The sequence below is a fragment of the Brassica rapa genome, chromosome A06 (genome assembly GCF_000309985.2).
Source record: "Brassica rapa cultivar Chiifu-401-42 chromosome A06, CAAS_Brap_v3.01, whole genome shotgun sequence".
NCBI classification, from domain to species: Eukaryota; Viridiplantae; Streptophyta; class Magnoliopsida; order Brassicales; family Brassicaceae; genus Brassica; species Brassica rapa.
Window position 1 is genome coordinate 19,266,512 of NC_024800.2, and position 16,861 is coordinate 19,283,372.

A 16,861-nucleotide genomic window follows, 5' to 3' on the forward strand; every position below is an offset into this window, starting at 1 on the left:
TGTACATGACTAATCAAAGGAAACTTGTAACGGCCCGACCGTCCACGGCTAATGGCTACCCACCCCATTCACTCGGCCTGTGGGCCCTATTTCATCTGACGGGTGGGTGGTGCATTAATTTTCCAAAGTCCAAAATTCTTGTTTACTGACCTTGCAATTACCGATTGTTTTCCGTGCTTTGGCCTCACTCGCACGGTATCGCGAATCACTTCCTGATAGGTCATCCACCATTTCACTACTCCAGTCCAAACACGCTTAACTTTAGAATTATAAACGGATGTCTGACAAAAAATATAAGTCGATTTTGGTAACATAGGTAGCCAAATCAATTCTTTTAAGCGTTTTCATATATCACGGATGTTACAAAACTATTTCCTTAGTTTTATTCTATAACACTTTTTTGTAACATGATTCTGTAACACTTATTTCCTCATATTCATGCATCGACGTAATTAAACACTATAATCATGCTAGAAAATGCTTAATCATTATTTGTTTGTTATCCTTGGAAAGCTGGAGAGTCTATTGAACTTTATATTTCCATGTTTTATTTATTACTTTTATGACATCATAATAGTTTCCTTTATGTTTTATCAATTGATCGCAGAACAAACCCTACGAATCTCCCCATCCAAACCGGTCTTGACCTCAGTCAGACTCATCTTAGACATCGACCTGGCAAACTCGGGTCCAAACAGCAAAAACGGAAACCGTAGTCCCAGCAACCGCTCCACGATGGGACGAGTCTCGGGATCATTCCATAGGACCTGGTCAGACTCAAGGACACCTCGACCAAACCTCAAGTTGTTAAGGTACGAAGTGTCGAACTGGCCTTCACTTCCCAGGTCCAGCGCGACACGAGTAGCGGCGTTGCCGTTGAGAGGACATTGAGATTGGATCTGAGGGACGAAATTCGGGTTGATGGTTGGGTCAGGACTTCCTGTGTTTTTGTAGTTGAAGAACCTATCCCTAAACACACCACACCCCACCGTTCCTATCGTGTGTCCGGCTGTTTATACACAAAACCCACTATGTAAATTGGAGTGTATCTCAAGATAGTTTCAAATTGTGTAATTTGCAATACATTATACAACGTATTTTATAAATTCTAGCTTAACTTAATTAAGATGTAATAAATTGTGAAATATTGTTAAATCTATACCAATATACCATGCTACTATATATAAATTTATTTACACATGTAACACATACTTAGTTCTATATGGGCTATACATATAGAGGTTAAGAGTAAAAGCACCTCCAATGGAGTGTTCTATTCTAAATATGAATATGTATATATATATAATATATACATACACACATTCATATTTAGAACTCCAATGGATAGAACCTGAAAGTTATATGCAAATCTAAAACTAAATAAATTTATTATCCTAAAATTTACACTTTCATGCATATCATTCAATTCTTTTTTTTTAGAAAAGAAAAGTAAAAGCTTTATGTGGTATTTATAATGGATTAATATTAAAAAAAACATTCAAATTAAAAAAAATCGAAAAATTAGGATTGAAACTAGGAGAAGCCTAAACTAAATTTATTTACGTACCAGCAAGGACAACTAGATCTTGGGTGTTAAGATATTTCGCAGCGAACCTCTGCTTCTGCACCGCAACTGAGTCTGTAGGTTCCGGCAAATCAACATTCGAGGCTAATGAAACCCTACCATCGAGTCGTCCTAATGGAACTGGCCACCATGGTCCACCTGTCTATTCATGCATAATCAAACTTCCATTAGGTTACGTAAAGTTATAAATAATAGTTAGACTTAAAATATAAAATAAAATATAGGTTATACCAGAACGACGAAGTCACGAGCAGCTAGTGCGAGAATATCAGCACAAGAGACTGTTAGAGGACAAGCGATCTCAAGCTGAGTCTTAGCTTCTTCGATAACGTTAAACCCTCTCAACGATTGATTTGGAATCGCCGTTTTCTCAGAGTTAGGTCCGTCGAGGAGAATGGAACCGTCGCAGCCACGGACGAAACAATCGTGAAAATGCATACGCAAAATGCCCGGAGCATTGGCTGGATTTGTGAAATAGTTAGACTGGACCACGGACCGCACTATCGATTCTACATTCCAGCATGCACTACTGTAATACCCGACCCGTGGCCTTGGGAGGAATGTGTACGGTCTTGTGGTTGCGGTTGCTGTTGCGGCCAGGACAAGGAATAACGGTAAGAAAACACCGTGGGGGTTAAAATTAGTAACACTTGCCATATATATTAGTTTCTTCTTAGTTTTTAACTAGATGATTCATATATATTTGTGAAAACAATTCAGATTATTACTTTGGATATGTTGTGTTATATAGTTTGAGATTTTGGTTTATGTATTTATACTGGAAAAGAGTAATATATTCGTGGCTGTAAATGAGTAAACAAAGCCGGGCTACGAATACATTAATTAACTAATTGGAGCTACGTTACCGATATTGTATTTTATAATCGTTGTAACAGATTTGTTTTATAATTAATATTAGCATATATGAATAAGGTCCTTGTATGTACCTAACTACCTACATTTAGATTTGTGAATTTCTTCTTCTTTTTTACCTAGTTTTTTTTTGGGGCCGATGGCTTTATTAGGTAAATTATGGGAAAACAATAGTATTAGTTGAACCGCAACAAAGGAGTGGTCAGTGAATTAGTTTTATCATCACGAACGTCCAACATTAGACGGTGAAGTTAGTATCAAAAAAAAAAAAATCTTGTATGCATGGCTTTCCACCGTTAAATTATTTCTTCTAACCGATATTAATACGCATTATGGGGGATACATAAGACTAATACAAACAACTTGTTCACATGTTATTTTTCCTTAACACATAAATATCTAATTCAATGATCGGTGTTTACACAAACTAAAGCAGTTAATATAGTATGTATCTTTTTTGTAGTTGTCTTGATATACATATACTCACAATTTAAGAATATCATAACTGTCTAGTGAAGATTTATATAAATCACTATATTTTAATGAATGATCACTAGGCGTTAATTTAGGCACAGTGCATGAGAATTACGAACTAAGTTAAATATTATGAATATTTGACTAGAAGAGTGGGACACCTCTTTCAATCTGTCTTCTTAGCGAATGTTTGTCTACGGAATAATACTACGTCCTTTTACGTTTTGTATTAAAAATGATTCTTTTTTTTTTCGGACTTTAAGCTGGATCTGTTCTTTAGCTGTTACAATTCATACTCGTATAAAAGTATTGCTTGCATTTGAAGATCTATAATTAAAAATAGGAGCATGTGGTGAATAAGGCGGGTTTTTGTCAAATTTTCTTGTAATTACTTAATTAAAAAATTGGTTGTTTACGAAAAGTTGATTTTCTTAATTATATCACAAATTCAAACTTTCATTTATATGAAGTGTTATTTTTTTAAATCGATATTTCACCAAAAATAATAATCAAAATATTCATTTGCCTATTTCTGTATCTTACCTTTATATTTTAAGTTGATCAATAATATTTTAGATGACAAAAGACTTGTATACTTAGAGCACCCGCAACGCGGGATGATAAAAAATCCTTAGCGCTAATTCTAAGGGAAGTTATGTTATAATAATATTAATTATCGTAATAACTCTAAGGATTGGTCCGTCGATTAGGATTTTAAGGACTTGATCCTTGTGTATGTGGCAGTGTGTGAGTGGATGGTGCTCGGTTTGTGTTTGTGTTGGGTCGAAAAAAAATTATTCATTCTCGACCAAAGCCGAAAAAAAAAAAGATCTCGAGGGCAAAGCGACATCTCGGCGATTTCTCTCCGTAGGCTTTACCAAGGTGAATCAAAGCCTTAACTTGTAGATTTCTCGATTTAGATCACTTTTCATCTTGTTTCCTCTCAATAAAAGGGTGGGTTATGGTGTTTCAATCGATTTGGGTTGAGTAATGAAATTAGGGTTTCCAAAAAATTTGGGTATAATTCGATTAGGGGATTCTTTGCGTTTGTAGATAGGGTTTCGAAACTCTTTCGGTTTCTATCGGAAGCGGATCTTATCTATTTTTGTTAAACGGATTAAAAACCCTTTGATTTGTCATTTTTGTTCAGTCGATCTGTTCTTTGCGGTTGTAGTGTTCTTTGCGTTTGTAGATAGGATTGCGAAACTATTTTGGTTTTGATCGGAAGCAGTTCTTATATGTTTTTGTTATACGGTTTCAAAACACATTGATTTGTCAATTTCGTTCAATCGATCTGTTGTTTCAGTTTGTAGTGTTCTAGTGTTCTTTGCGTTTGTAGTGGTCAATCGTTGGTTTGGTGATGATAATTGTTGTTTAACAATGTTCTTAACTTCATATCTTTCAGGTTAACGATAATGGGACAAGATTACAGTTACAGCCAGCCATCTTCATCATCAGACTCCCTAGACATAACCTCTCTTCTTCAAGCAGAAGCTCAGATGTACGCCGATGAAGCTGACAGTAGCGTCCGCAATGCCGAGCCGGTTCACTACCAACCTCAACCAGAGTGTGATGAAGGAATCCCCACGACGTGCTACTGTGGTGCCACACCTGTTATCGGATGCTCGTACACTCCTAAAGATCCATACAGAAGGTACTTTACGTGCCACAATGTTGACGATGGAGACTGCCACGTGTGGAAATGGTGGGACGTCGCGATCATGGAGGAGATGAGGGAGTTTCAGACACAACTTAGGCGTCTCAAGGAGCAAGGTGATGAGAGTGACCAGAAGCTGCTTAACCTTGAGAAGAAATTATATGAGCTATCAAAGAAGAAATCATCTGCTAAGCTAATGGTGTGTCTATTAGTTTTAATAGGTTTGGTCCTATTGATTCTGCGTGGTTAGTATCTCTCTTTATGCTTTTTCATTGTCGTTTATGGAAATTGGACAAAACATTTGACTGTTTTAGCTATTGTTTTGCAGGAGTAGTTGCAAAGGGTTCAAATGGCCGTGGCAATCATCGCGAGTTGCTGTAATAAGGTACCTCTTTCTGTTCTTTGAAATTTTTAAAAACAAATAGTAATCTATGTTTGCTTTCTATCTTCCTATCTGAAATAAAACCTAAAACTCGTTGGATGAATTGTCGAATTAGATGGGTGTTAAATGAAAGCTATTTACTTTCTACCTTCCTATCTGCTATGATTTGATTGGCTTTAATGGCTTCTTAGTTAGTACTAGACCGGATTGATAGTACTTAGCGTAGCTAGTATAGTACTTAGTCGAATTAGATTGGTGTTAAATGAAACTTATTTACTTTATCTCATCCCATCTACTCTGATTTGATTGGCTTTAATGGCTTCTTAGTTAGGACTAGACCGGATTGATAGTACTTAGCGTAGCTAGTATAGTACTTAGTCGAATTAGATTGGTGTTAAATGAAACTTATTTACTTTATATCATCCCAACTGCTCTGATTTGATTGGCTTTAATTGATTCTTAGTTGTAGAAGTCTTACTTAATGCTCTGTGTCGCTAGTAGAATGGCACAAAGCATCCTCTAAACATGGCTCACACGTCTGGCTATGTAGACCTACTACATAGTCAATTTCCAGTTGAGCTTGACTCACCCGAACCTGTTAGGTTGGGTAGCCAAGTTCCTGATGAGTCTGGTGTGAAGGAGAGGAGGAAATGGTATCCGAAAGATGATATAATCCTTATTGGTGCTTGGCTTAACACCAGTAAGGACCCTGTTGTCAGCAACGACCAGAAAGCTGGTGCTTTCTGGAAGCGGATTGTCGACTACTACAACGCAAGCCCGCAACTGGTTGGGACACTACCGAGGGAGCTTGGTCCTTGCAAGCAGAGGTGGGCTAGAATTAACGAGCAAGTATCCAAGTTTTGTGGATGCTATGATGCGGCTCTGAGGGAGCAGAGGAGTGGTCAAAATGATGATGATGTGATGAAAGCTGCGTTAGAGATATTCTTCAATAATAACGGCTACAAGTTCGCACTGGATCACTGCTGGAGGGAGCTGAGGCATGACCAGAAATGGTGCTCTACCAATCTGGCTAAGGACGGAGGAAAGGATAAGCGCAAACAAGTGTTTGAGGGAGATGGAGAAGAAGACGAATTAGGAGAAGCAGAGGCTAGACCTCTCGGGGTTAAGGCTGCGAAAGCTGGTAATAAGAAGAAGAAGAGTGGTAGAAAAGAGGAGTTGTCAAAGCTACATGGTGTTTTAGAAATGAAAGAAAAACTCTCTAGACATAAAGTCCTAGAGCGTTTACTCGCAAAAAAGGAGCCACTCTCTGAAATGGAAACAAGTCTTAAACTCAAACTAATGTCTGAAATGTTATGATGTATTAACCTTGTTTTGAGGTAGTAACCCTCTTTACAGTACTTGCGATTTTAAAACTATGCTAACTGTTGTCATATTTGTTTTGTCAGGTGCAGCTCATGTTAACCAAGTCACGGGTTCTTCTTGGTTATTGGAACTAAAGTCACGGGTGCATGTGGAGGTGTGAAAGTCTTTTGGTCTTTAGCTCATGTCACGGATTCTTCTTATCACGGGTTCATCTTTTCACATTATGTAATATAAGTAGTAGTCATGGCTCTAGTTGTATTGTCATGTTGTATTCTCTTCTTCAGCAAAACTAGTATCCTCAACATTCCTCAATTTCTTGTGTTGCTCGGAGACTTTGTAATATTTTGGTACTTTTGTACTCGTAAGAACAAGAAGTAGCTTCTTTTGCGTCTCTTTCTTCTACTGGTTCACCTGCTCTTCTGTTTAGGTAACACAAACACCTGCTCCTCATGTAAATAACTTTTGTAGTTAATATATTTTAGACAATAATGTCTTCAATGGTTAAATTAAACATTGAAGTCGATCACTTATGTAACGAAGATAAACATTTAAGTCGATCAGAAAATATTAAAACGGGTTTGAAAGGTTATACAGAAAAATATGTCTAGACTTGAGCAAATTTAATTAGGGTCATAAAAAACTCCGCATAGTTGACGTTTGTTCAAATGAGTTTGAAAGGTTATACAGAGAAATATTTTTTCAAATGAGTTTTCCTGTGGCTAACCACCAAAACTTCTTAATGAACTCCGCATAGTTGACGTTTGTTCACTTTGAATCTATATCTATTTTACTTTTAGCAATGATCAGAAATCATAATTTCACATGCTTGCTGTGTAAATATGAAAGTATAAGTTGGAAAATAATTGAAAGTATAAGTTGGAAAAATTTAAATTTGTATTTATTTATTTATAAATAAATATTTGAAATTTTTGATAGGAATATTTTTAAAAGGACGGATACCTAAAATGTCATCATCGTCATCCGATGGAGTCGAAGAAAGATTGGACGAAATTTTCGACGAAATCTTCGAAGATACATACGAGGACATAGTGGAGGCCCAGACCAGTAAGCACAAGAAACGGGCTTATATAGAACGAAACCGTGAAGCAGGACACGACCGTTTATGGAATGACTACTTTAGCGAAGATCCCACATTCTCGGCACATTTTTTCAGGCGCCGTTTCCGCATGAATAAGGATTTATTCTTGCGTATTGTCCACCGCCTCTCGGAGAACATTCCATTCTTTCAACAAAAAAGAGATGCAACCGGGAGGTCTGGTCTTTCTCCATTACAAAAATGTACGGCAGCTATTCGTCTCCTTGCTTATGGTTGTGCGGCTGACACGGTAGACGAATATCTCCGACTCGGTGAAACCACGGCACTTTCGTGTTTACACCATTTCACTGACGGAATAATAAGATTATTTGGAGAAGAGTATCTACGAAGACCCACATCGGAGGATCTTCAACGACTCCTTGATATTGGAGAGAAACGTGGGTTTCCTGGCATGGTCGGAAGCATTGACTGTATGCATTGGGAGTGGAAGAATTGCCCAACCGCTTGGAAAGGACAGTACGCACGTGGATCAGGAAAACCGACAATTGTCTTAGAGGCTGTGGCTTCACACGATCTTTGGATTTGGCACGCTTTTTTTGGTCCTCCGGGTACCTTAAACGATATCAATGTCCTCGATCGGTCTCCGGTTTTTGATGACATTTTAGAAGGTCGGGCCCCGAGGGTAAAGTAAGTCGTCAACGAACACACGTATAAGTTGGCGTACTACCTCACAGACGGTATATATCCGAAATGGTCAACATTTATCCAATCTATCACACTCCCTCAAAGTCCTAAACAAGAGTTATTTGCTAAAGTTCAAGAAGCAACCCGAAAAGATGTGGAGCGGGCTTTTGGAGTACTACAATCCCGGTTTGCAATTGTGAGAAACCCGGCTCTTACAATGAACAAAGCAAAGATAGGGAAGATTATGAGAGCATGTATCATACTACACAATATGGTAGTCGAAAATGAACGAGATGGATACATTCATTACGATATATCTGAATTTGAAGAAGGAGACGGCACCAGAAGTTCAGAGGTCGAAACCGAGAGGCCTACAAATCTGAATAATATGTTTCCCAATCGGAATGATCTTCGTGATAGGCGTATGCATGAACGATTGAAGAATGATTTAATCGAAAATATTTGGAACAAGTTTGGTGATGAAGATTAATAATTAGTGTTTCTTGATTTCTTTATATTTATCATTGTATCTTTTTTTCATGCAATTAATAAAATTATATTTCACAAAAAAAAAAAAAATTATTTTTAAGGATTCTAACTTCGGACTCACCATTGTTCACACATTTTTCACAAGGGTCCTTAACTATTCAAAAAAATAATAATAATAATAATAATATTAATCTAATCCTAAGGACTCCACAATGGGTATCACCATTGTGGATGCTCTTATAATCAAAGATCGAAAAATAATGTATTTTTGCGGTGGTGGAGTGGAGATATGGAACTTTGATAGAATCAATTACTCGATTGGATTGTGGCATCTATTTTATTCTATCAAAACAGGAAATAGGAATTGAAACAATATAATATAAATGGAATCGTTGAAATAATAGACCATTTACACGGATGTTGTCTTCTACTCGAGATGTTTTGGAAGTTTTAGTTTCGAATCAAAATATTGACAAGACTCGTGAGTCATGTACCACGCCATCTTACCTTTTCTCTTTATCTTAACATTTCTGCAAAAAAAAAAAACCTACACTAATTATGTATAAAATTACAGTCATATGCAATTTAAGGACAACTTATATAGTGAAGAAGGCATCAGCTAAAAATCTAATAAATCATTTGAAGTGTGAAAATAATTGCTTGCTCGGTCTACATCAATACAGCTAATGCATTCACTTAATAACACAGTCAAACTTAATTAATACACGTACATGTACCATATTAATTAACTATAATAGCTTGTAGGATTGCCAAAGTTTATTAAACAGTTGCATTGCAAAAAAATGTCAGTGACAAAGTTAAAGATATGCTCAAATTCATGATTATATATGGTTTAATATATTGTATTTTTGTCTCTTTTGTTTGTTGTTGTTGCATTGGCTAATATGCTTTATTTTGCTTTCACTACAAGAAATATGTACATTCTTAGCACACGAAAAATGCTATAGTAGGGTTTTCATAGCGTTTTCTGTTATGCTATGTCATCGGCAGCCATCGTAGGTACCTTTTCTATGATAGCTTTTTTTCTTGACGCTATGAAATGTGCAGATACGATAGCAATATTTAGATGATGTTATTAAGGTAACTATAACTTTACTTTTTTGTTATAAATCGATTACGATTTATATTTTGTGTTATGATAGATAATCTTAGGTTTTTCTACAATAACAAATTTTAAATTTAAAAAGAAATTTTATTTATTCATTAAAGTTAAATATGGTTTACAAATATGAATCGGTTTACAATAAACCAAAGTTAAAATGTAAACCAAAAAAAAATTCTAAACCTAATGTCCCCGCCGCTAATGACCACCACTAATCTCCGTCGCTCTCCACCACGACCACCACTTCTTCTTCTCCACTGTGCTTGTCATCTTCCGTACCCAGCCATGAATTTCGTCGTATTCTTCCTCTCTATGCCCAGCTTCCGTTACTACTCCTTTGGCTTCACCGCCTCCACCGTAGCTTCATCGCTGTCTCCACTTCTGGCTTCACCTTGTCACCGCTTTCTATGATTCCGGCTTCATCATGTCTCCGCTTCCGGCCAATCTCTCATTCCTCGCATCAGATCTTGAATCGATGGTGGAGAAAACTCTATCTTCTTTATGAATCTGCATCTGGACAAGAAGAAGCTTTGATAAGAGAATTGATAAAAAGAGATTTTGTGGTGATGGTTGAAACAGAGTTCATTAGCGGAGATAGATAACGAGGGGGTGGAGATTAAGATGATGGTGGCAGCGGCGGAGGTTATGGTGATGGTGGCTGAGACAGCTTCATTGGCGGAGGTAGAGAACGAGGAGACAGAGATGATGGTGATGGTGGTGGTTGTGACAGATTTGTTTACGGGGTAATTTTGTTTAAGGATGAAGAAGAACATGTCAACATGAGATAAGAAAAGAGAAGAGTTAAGCCTTTGTTCAAAAGAAAAAAAAAAGATAGAGAATACGAAAGGAAAGGTAGGAGATAGTGGAAGAACACATTTTTCACTTTGTTCATTCTTGGCCATTAGATTTATTTTAATCAATGGCTGTAGTTAAAAGAAAGTGGATCCTCACACTTGCACCTTAGTGGTCACTTTTTGAGCGAGTGAAAAATGAGAGTTAAGAGAGGAAAATTGATTAGTGATGGGATTTTCACAAAGTATTTCGCGAAAGATCTACTTTTAGGTTCCCATTTACTAAAAACTCTTTTGTAGCATTTATCTAATGCTATTATATGATACGATAAATTTTAAATCATCTACGATAGCAGTTCAGTAAAACGTGCTATAACAATGTGCTATCAATGTAGACTTTTTTTGTAGTGTTTATTATTTACATTAGTAAATAAAGTCATAAAGTTAAACTTCTTTTGTCTGCAAAACAAATAATTATTTATTTTTATCAACTATACACTAATCAAATATAAATCCTTAATTGGTTGCCCAATCAACTATCTATTTTACTTTGAGAAGACTGGAACACGAGAGTTTAACGAATCGTTGACATTATTCACTAGTTTGTTATGTGCACCGCCATGAATGTAATGATATTTGGGGGGTAACATTGGGTACAATAGAAATTATGCGTATACATCCACTTAAATACAGATACAAAACACACTAAGACCTCATAAAGTGTTTAAAAACACACACTAAGAGCTCATAAATTTTGATAACGCAACAAATAATTGGGGGTTCAAAATTATAAAGATCCTGATTAATTGACTAACATATTTGCAAATTAATAAGGGGTGAATATTTGACCAGAATTTTAACAGTTGATTATTTGTTTTTTTTCATGTATGCATAATTGGACCGTAACACCAAAGCTACACTAAACTATGTTTTCTAGTCATTATTTTAATAAATTTGATGAGCATAAAAAGTTAATTAAGAACCCATCATTTTTGAAGTATACGTACATCAAATGTGTGTATGCGACTATACCTTTCGATACATATGCGATTAGATGTGGTAGTCTGGTTTCGGTTTAATTCGCTCATTTATTTTTCGTCACCTTGTTACCTCTCAAAATCGATGAGAACATGTAGCAAAATATACATAATCTAATACAGTAAAGTAAGTATCAGACGCCTTGTTTCATTTTTTATATAGTCAAATTGTATTCCATATTTATTGTACTTTCGTAAATGATCTAAATTATATTTAGATAAATCTCATTTTTCTGCTTAGCCAGTTTATCTAGCCACAGTTAAATCATTGGTGGTACATGAGCATTACCCTCGGAAGTCTACTCATGGTTAACGGAAATTATAAAATATAAGAATACAAAATAGAGCCAAACTCATCACGAGTCATGCAATTATTTGTGAAGAAGTGACATTTTACTAATTTCACCAAGTAAAGCCAAAAGAAATCGAATACAAACATCTTATAGAAACATTTTTTCACCAACCCACTTTTGGGCTTTTCTTATGTCGTTTTCTATTGGTTTATTTATTATTGAAACTAAAATCATAATAGAAACAAGTATTTAGCCAGCCATGAAAGTTTATCCATGACTAACCACTGTTTTAATAATTTACTTAATTAACCGCGGAGCAAACCCTACGAATTTCTCCACTAGCCCCAGTAAGTACACCAATATTACTCATCCTGACCATTGCCCTGGCAAAATCACCGTTGAAGGTGCTTCTAGGACTCATCAACTGTTGCACAATGGGTCTAGTTGCGGGGTCGGTCCAGAGGACTTGGTCGGATTGGAGGACTCCACGGCCACGGCTTAGGTTGTTGAAATAGGATGTGTCAAAAGTGGTTGCACTTCCGGTGTCGAGATCAACGCGCACGCTGGCATCACCGTTTTGGGGACATTGTGTCTGAAGCTGCGCCAAAAACGTCGGGTCAATGGTTGGATCCGCAGGGCCTGTGGTGCTGTTGAATAGTCTGTTCCTGAATGTAGCGCACCCCGCTGTTCCGATCGTGTGTCCTCCTGTTAAAATTACACAACTGGTTTACTATACGTTGTTGTTAAAAGTCGCAGATGATTTTTTTTCGGATAAGGTTTTCATTTTCTATATTTTAAAATAAAACTTTCTATGCAAAAATTGGACACATATAAGAGTTTCTTAACGTTAACTTTTGGTAATTTATAGGTCTTGGATTGTGTAAAATGTAAACCACTGACCGACGAGGACGACGAGCTCGCGGGTACTGAGTCCCAAAGCAGAGAACTTCTGTTGTTGAACGGCGACGGAATCACCGGGACCAGGGAGATTATTAGCGTTCGAAGCCAAAGAAACTCGACCATCTCTACGTCCGGTTGGTACGGGCCAACTTGTTCCTCTTGTCTGCATGAAAATTATTCCATGCACGTAAAAAACGTTACTTAAAAGTTACAAATAAAATAATATAACTGCATGCAACGTTACTAATTAATTAGAACTTACGAGGACAACGGAGTCACGAGCGGCTAAAGCTAAAATATCAGCACAAGAGACGACTCCAGGGCAAGCAGCTTCGAGCTGGGTTTTGGCGTTGTCTATGACTTCAAATCCACGGAGGTTGAGGTTCGGAACGGCTGTTCTCTCAGTGTTAGTTCCCGTTATAAGGATGGAACCGTCACAGCCTTGGACGAAGCAGTCGTGGAAATGCATTCTTAGTATTCCTGGTGCGATTCTAGGGTTAGAGCTGAATCCAGCTGTCACGGCGTTTCGGACAATGGTTTCGGCGTTAGGACATGTGGTTGAGTAAAACCCTATCCTCGTGCCAGAACCAGGACCGGGCCTTGCGGCAGCTTGGCCATGGACCGAGATGACTAGACAACTGAGGAAGGTAATGAAAACGCACAATGATCTAACAAAATTCATCTTTGATATGTTTATATTTTAGGGTTTTTAGCTAGAGAAGATCAAGTGTGTTTTTTTAGTTTTGAGTGAGTAGAATTAGTAAGTTTTAGGGTGTTATTTATAGAAGGAGTTGACAAGTCAATGAATAACGTGTCAGTCAACCAAACCGGCTTTTAGTGTTTGCTAGTGTCTGTGTGGAGCAGTGGATTAGATTTTTTTTTTTTTTTTTTTTGGAACACTAGCTGTGGATTAGATAAAACGACGTTGTTTGTGAGATATTCAAAACTCCGAAAGCGCGTGCTGTTTTGGGCCAGTGCGGTATTAGCTGGTCCACTCGTTGACTTTAAAAGCATTTTCTTTTGGATTTGTTCTCTTTGATCATTCTATGAACTTGAATGATTGAATATGTAGTGGTATAAGTATTGTTTACGTAGGAGTTTTGAATTTTGGTTCAAGTCTACTTTATTTGTTACAAAAATTATACTTAAATAAGGGCATAGTGTTTGTAATTAGGATTCATCCATTTTTAATTTCTGGATATCTTTTTTTTTTGTTAACAGTTTGTGGATATCAATTAGAGGATTAGAACGAACCATAACAAAGTGGACTGGTCTCCAAGTGGAGCTCAATGCGAAAACAACCTAAACTTAACCTGAGCAAGTCCGCATGTAAATTCTCTTTAGTGGCGCGGACGCACATCTGAGGGTGTGTCATGGTCAGGCAACGGTTTCTGGTCTCGGGCGCCAGAGTAAGTCCACATGTAAATTTCCTAGTGACCAGTGCGAGTCGAATCCGGGTCCATACTTGCAACCACAAGCCGTTTACCACCAAACTAACTCGTCCTAGTTTTTTATATTTAATTTATTTAAAGTAGTACCAAAAAAAAATGCAAAACCTTTTCCATTCGTTATTTTATTAGTTTGTGTAAATGTTAACTCCTTCATTCGTTACATACTGTAGCTGTAGATTTTCTGACTTCTATAGTTTAAGTTATATACTAGATTTTGATCCGCACTTTCAAAGTGTGGGATCGTTTCTTTTTAAAATTTCATTTAAATTAATAAATACTTGTCGAATCTATATTTTAATAGATTTTTTATTTGTTTATAGTCAATTTTTATAATATTGTCTTCTTTATTTTTTTAATTATTATTAAAATAAAAATGTTTGTCCTATATTATCCTACGTAGATCCTGTTGGTTTGTTCGAAGGTGTGGGTTTGAATAGAAAATCGGTGTTGCCTATTTATAATATTGATCGGATTCAAAGCGAGGTGTTAGGTTTTAGGAGAAACTTGGGGAGAAAGTTGGGGGATCTTTTCTTTAAAATCGAATCTCTCTATATTTTAAGATTAGTTTTTGGAAAATTCAATTACCATGTCAAACAGTTAAAATATTTTTCTGCGTGTTCCTCAAGTTGGGGGATCTTCTTTTTATTTGATTTGATTCCGTAAATCTTTGAGTACAAAATGAGATTTAAAACGATTTAATGGGCTTAAAAAACAAAAATGTAAGTAGCAAATTAGTTGGACTTTTCATTTTCGAAAAATATTTAAAACAATTAAGACAATTAAAAAAGGGAATGAAATGTTTTGTAATTAATAGAAAAATTCAGGGGCAGATTCATAAGAAGTATTTTGCTTTAATAGTATAGATGTTTTTAGCTAACTATTAATATATATTCTGGCGAATATAACTATTAAAACATGGTTGAGAAAATGATTGTTTTTTCAAACTTGCCACCAGAAAATGATTGTTTTAGGGAGAAAATTTCGGTTAATATCGAACACTACTCTGATAATTAAAAGAAAGATTAGTGTAGGGACATCCCCTATATATTATTTGAGAAGCATTGCAACATTTTTTTGTAGCCACGTGTCATCACTAGAATGATTCTTAGAATCTTTAGAGAAATAGGTTGGTCCATCTAAATATATAATAAGTTTTTTATTAAACCACAATAAATATATTATTAATGTGCTTCATTATTTCCTTAAATAAGATTACGGAATTTCCTAATGTGGTTAAAGTATATATGACAATTAATAATTTTGAATAATAAAGATTTGATAAAAATAAGTGTGTATTATAATTATATTTGTTTAATTTTAAGCTATTAAAATAAATTAAACAATCATAGTAACCATATAATAAAAATTAAAAAAATTATTTATATTATATTTTGAATTTTTAAAAACGAGTATAAGTTACTAAAACTGTTAAAAGTTTCACATTCAAATTTTGTAATCTATAATTTAAAACTTTTGTTATGACATGATACAAATAATTAAAAAAATAATATAAGTTGAAGTCTCATTTAATAAGTATTCAAAAATAAAAGATATATAAATATGTGTATTATTTTAAATTAAATTATATGCCATATAAAAATACATAAATATCTTAATTTTGAAATTTACTTTGAACATTTTTTTGATAAAAAAATTAAAAAAATATTGACAACTTAATTTCTTAAAATATTATAAATTACTTAAACCATTAATCCCACAGTGAAAATTTTATTATCACTAATTAGATTTTTTGCTATAACAGATACAAATGATAAAAAAATAAATATGAGCAAAAACCATCATCTAATAAATATTAATATTAAAATATGCCATATATATGTTACTATCATTTAAATTTAATTATATATTATATCAAATAGAAAAAATATTTTTTCGATTTATAAAATTTATTTATATGTTCGCACTAATTTAATTATATAAGTATTAGATAATGACTATTTAATTATTCAATATATATTTATTATTTCATAATATGTTATAAATATATAATATATAAAATAATTTATATATATAATATTCATTCCGCGCAAGGCGCAGATCTTAATCTAGTATATATATATATATATATCCTAAAACTTATGAGCCTTATTTTTGTATTCCTCTGAATACTGATCGTTTATTTGGTCATCGATATACGTTGTTTTGACTAAATATATACGTTATTTTACTATATTGTACGTTTTGCCAACCAAAGAAACAAGATCAAGAGTTCCACGATTCTTTCAAACTATTGATTATTGTTTGATGTTTGTATTTGAATCTTGAACTGGTTATAATTATCATTTAAAAATTTTGAATGAAAACGTATATATATGCTAAGAAAAAGAAGAAAAATAATATAATTGATATATTTTTAAGAAAAATGATATATATGTCTTTCCTGATAAGTTAGCCTTCGGGGTGGCCATAAAGTTTTACCAAAATACATGTACTGAAGATAAATACAATAAATTACGAATAGTAATGATGTTTTTGCAAAGCTGACTTTTGAGAAGACTAAGACATCATAAGATAAGTCGGACACCGACTGTGGAATCCGGCAATTAGTGAGACAGTTTTGGAAGTATCTTCCGGTGAAACTTCTCCGATTTCCATATCCAACCAAATCTTCCTTATCTTCCGGTTTCTATATTTTCGCTTTCTTGACATCATGTGTGTTGAAGTTCCAATGAACATAGTATATATATGGATGTATACCAATATTTTGGATTTAATATATTT

The 16,861-nt window shown here is 35.0% G+C and overlaps 4 protein-coding genes across 4 annotated transcripts; 2 read left to right on the forward strand and 2 right to left on the reverse strand.

The window, feature by feature from the left end:
* Positions 1-521: 521 nt before the first annotated feature.
* On the reverse strand, positions 522-2,300 carry LOC103873830 (peroxidase 70). The gene is made up of 3 exons (XM_009152233.3): positions 1,817-2,300; positions 1,568-1,727; positions 522-1,009 (listed from the first exon to the last, which is right to left on the reverse strand). The coding sequence occupies exons 1-3, from the start codon at positions 2,240-2,242 to the stop codon at positions 594-596; spliced, it is 1,002 nt and encodes a 333-aa protein (XP_009150481.1). The 5' UTR covers positions 2,243-2,300; the 3' UTR covers positions 522-593.
* Positions 2,301-5,496: 3,196 nt separating this feature from the next.
* LOC117126124 (glutathione S-transferase T3-like) lies at positions 5,497-6,454 on the forward strand. The gene is made up of 2 exons (XM_033273532.1): positions 5,497-6,253; positions 6,378-6,454. Exons 1-2 carry the CDS (start codon positions 5,497-5,499, stop codon positions 6,452-6,454), a joined length of 834 nt encoding a protein of 277 aa, XP_033129423.1.
* An 805-nt stretch (positions 6,455-7,259) lies between these two features.
* On the forward strand, positions 7,260-10,394 carry LOC117126125. The gene is made up of 2 exons (XM_033273533.1): positions 7,260-7,640; positions 10,227-10,394. Exons 1-2 carry the CDS (start codon positions 7,260-7,262, stop codon positions 10,392-10,394), a joined length of 549 nt encoding a protein of 182 aa, XP_033129424.1.
* On the reverse strand, positions 9,724-14,100 carry LOC103873831 (peroxidase 71). The gene is made up of 3 exons (XM_009152234.3): positions 12,931-14,100; positions 12,669-12,831; positions 9,724-12,473 (listed from the first exon to the last, which is right to left on the reverse strand). Exons 1-3 carry the CDS (start codon positions 13,348-13,350, stop codon positions 12,070-12,072), a joined length of 987 nt encoding a protein of 328 aa, XP_009150482.1. The 5' UTR covers positions 13,351-14,100; the 3' UTR covers positions 9,724-12,069.
* Between the last annotated feature and the right edge of the window lie 2,761 nt (positions 14,101-16,861).

What these genes read in the sequence shown, in the direction of transcription:
- LOC103873831 (XM_009152234.3), bottom strand. Translation starts at nt 13,350, where the DNA reads ATGAATTTTGTTAGATCATTGTGCGTTTTCATTACCTTCCTCAGTTGT. An exon ending in CTCGTGACTCCGTTGTCCTC is followed by an intron (nt 12,832 to 12,930) that starts GTAAGTTCTAAT and finishes ATTTTCATGCAG; the next exon opens with ACAAGAGGAACAAGTTGGCC. An exon ending in CGAGCTCGTCGTCCTCGTCG is followed by an intron (nt 12,474 to 12,668) that starts GTCAGTGGTTTA and finishes TAATTTTAACAG; the next exon opens with GAGGACACACGATCGGAACA.
- LOC117126124 (XM_033273532.1), top strand. Translation starts at nt 5,497, where the DNA reads ATGGCTCACACGTCTGGCTATGTAGACCTACTACATAGTCAATTTCCA. An exon ending in ACTCTCTGAAATGGAAACAA is followed by an intron (nt 6,254 to 6,377) that starts GTCTTAAACTCA and finishes TTGTTTTGTCAG; the next exon opens with GTGCAGCTCATGTTAACCAA.
- LOC117126125 (XM_033273533.1), top strand. Translation starts at nt 7,260, where the DNA reads ATGTCATCATCGTCATCCGATGGAGTCGAAGAAAGATTGGACGAAATT. An exon ending in ATGGTTGTGCGGCTGACACG is followed by an intron (nt 7,641 to 10,226) that starts GTAGACGAATAT and finishes TGGTTGAAACAG; the next exon opens with AGTTCATTAGCGGAGATAGA.
- LOC103873830 (XM_009152233.3), bottom strand. Translation starts at nt 2,242, where the DNA reads ATGGCAAGTGTTACTAATTTTAACCCCCACGGTGTTTTCTTACCGTTA. An exon ending in CTCGTGACTTCGTCGTTCTG is followed by an intron (nt 1,728 to 1,816) that starts GTATAACCTATA and finishes ATGCATGAATAG; the next exon opens with ACAGGTGGACCATGGTGGCC. An exon ending in AGATCTAGTTGTCCTTGCTG is followed by an intron (nt 1,010 to 1,567) that starts GTACGTAAATAA and finishes GTGTATAAACAG; the next exon opens with CCGGACACACGATAGGAACG.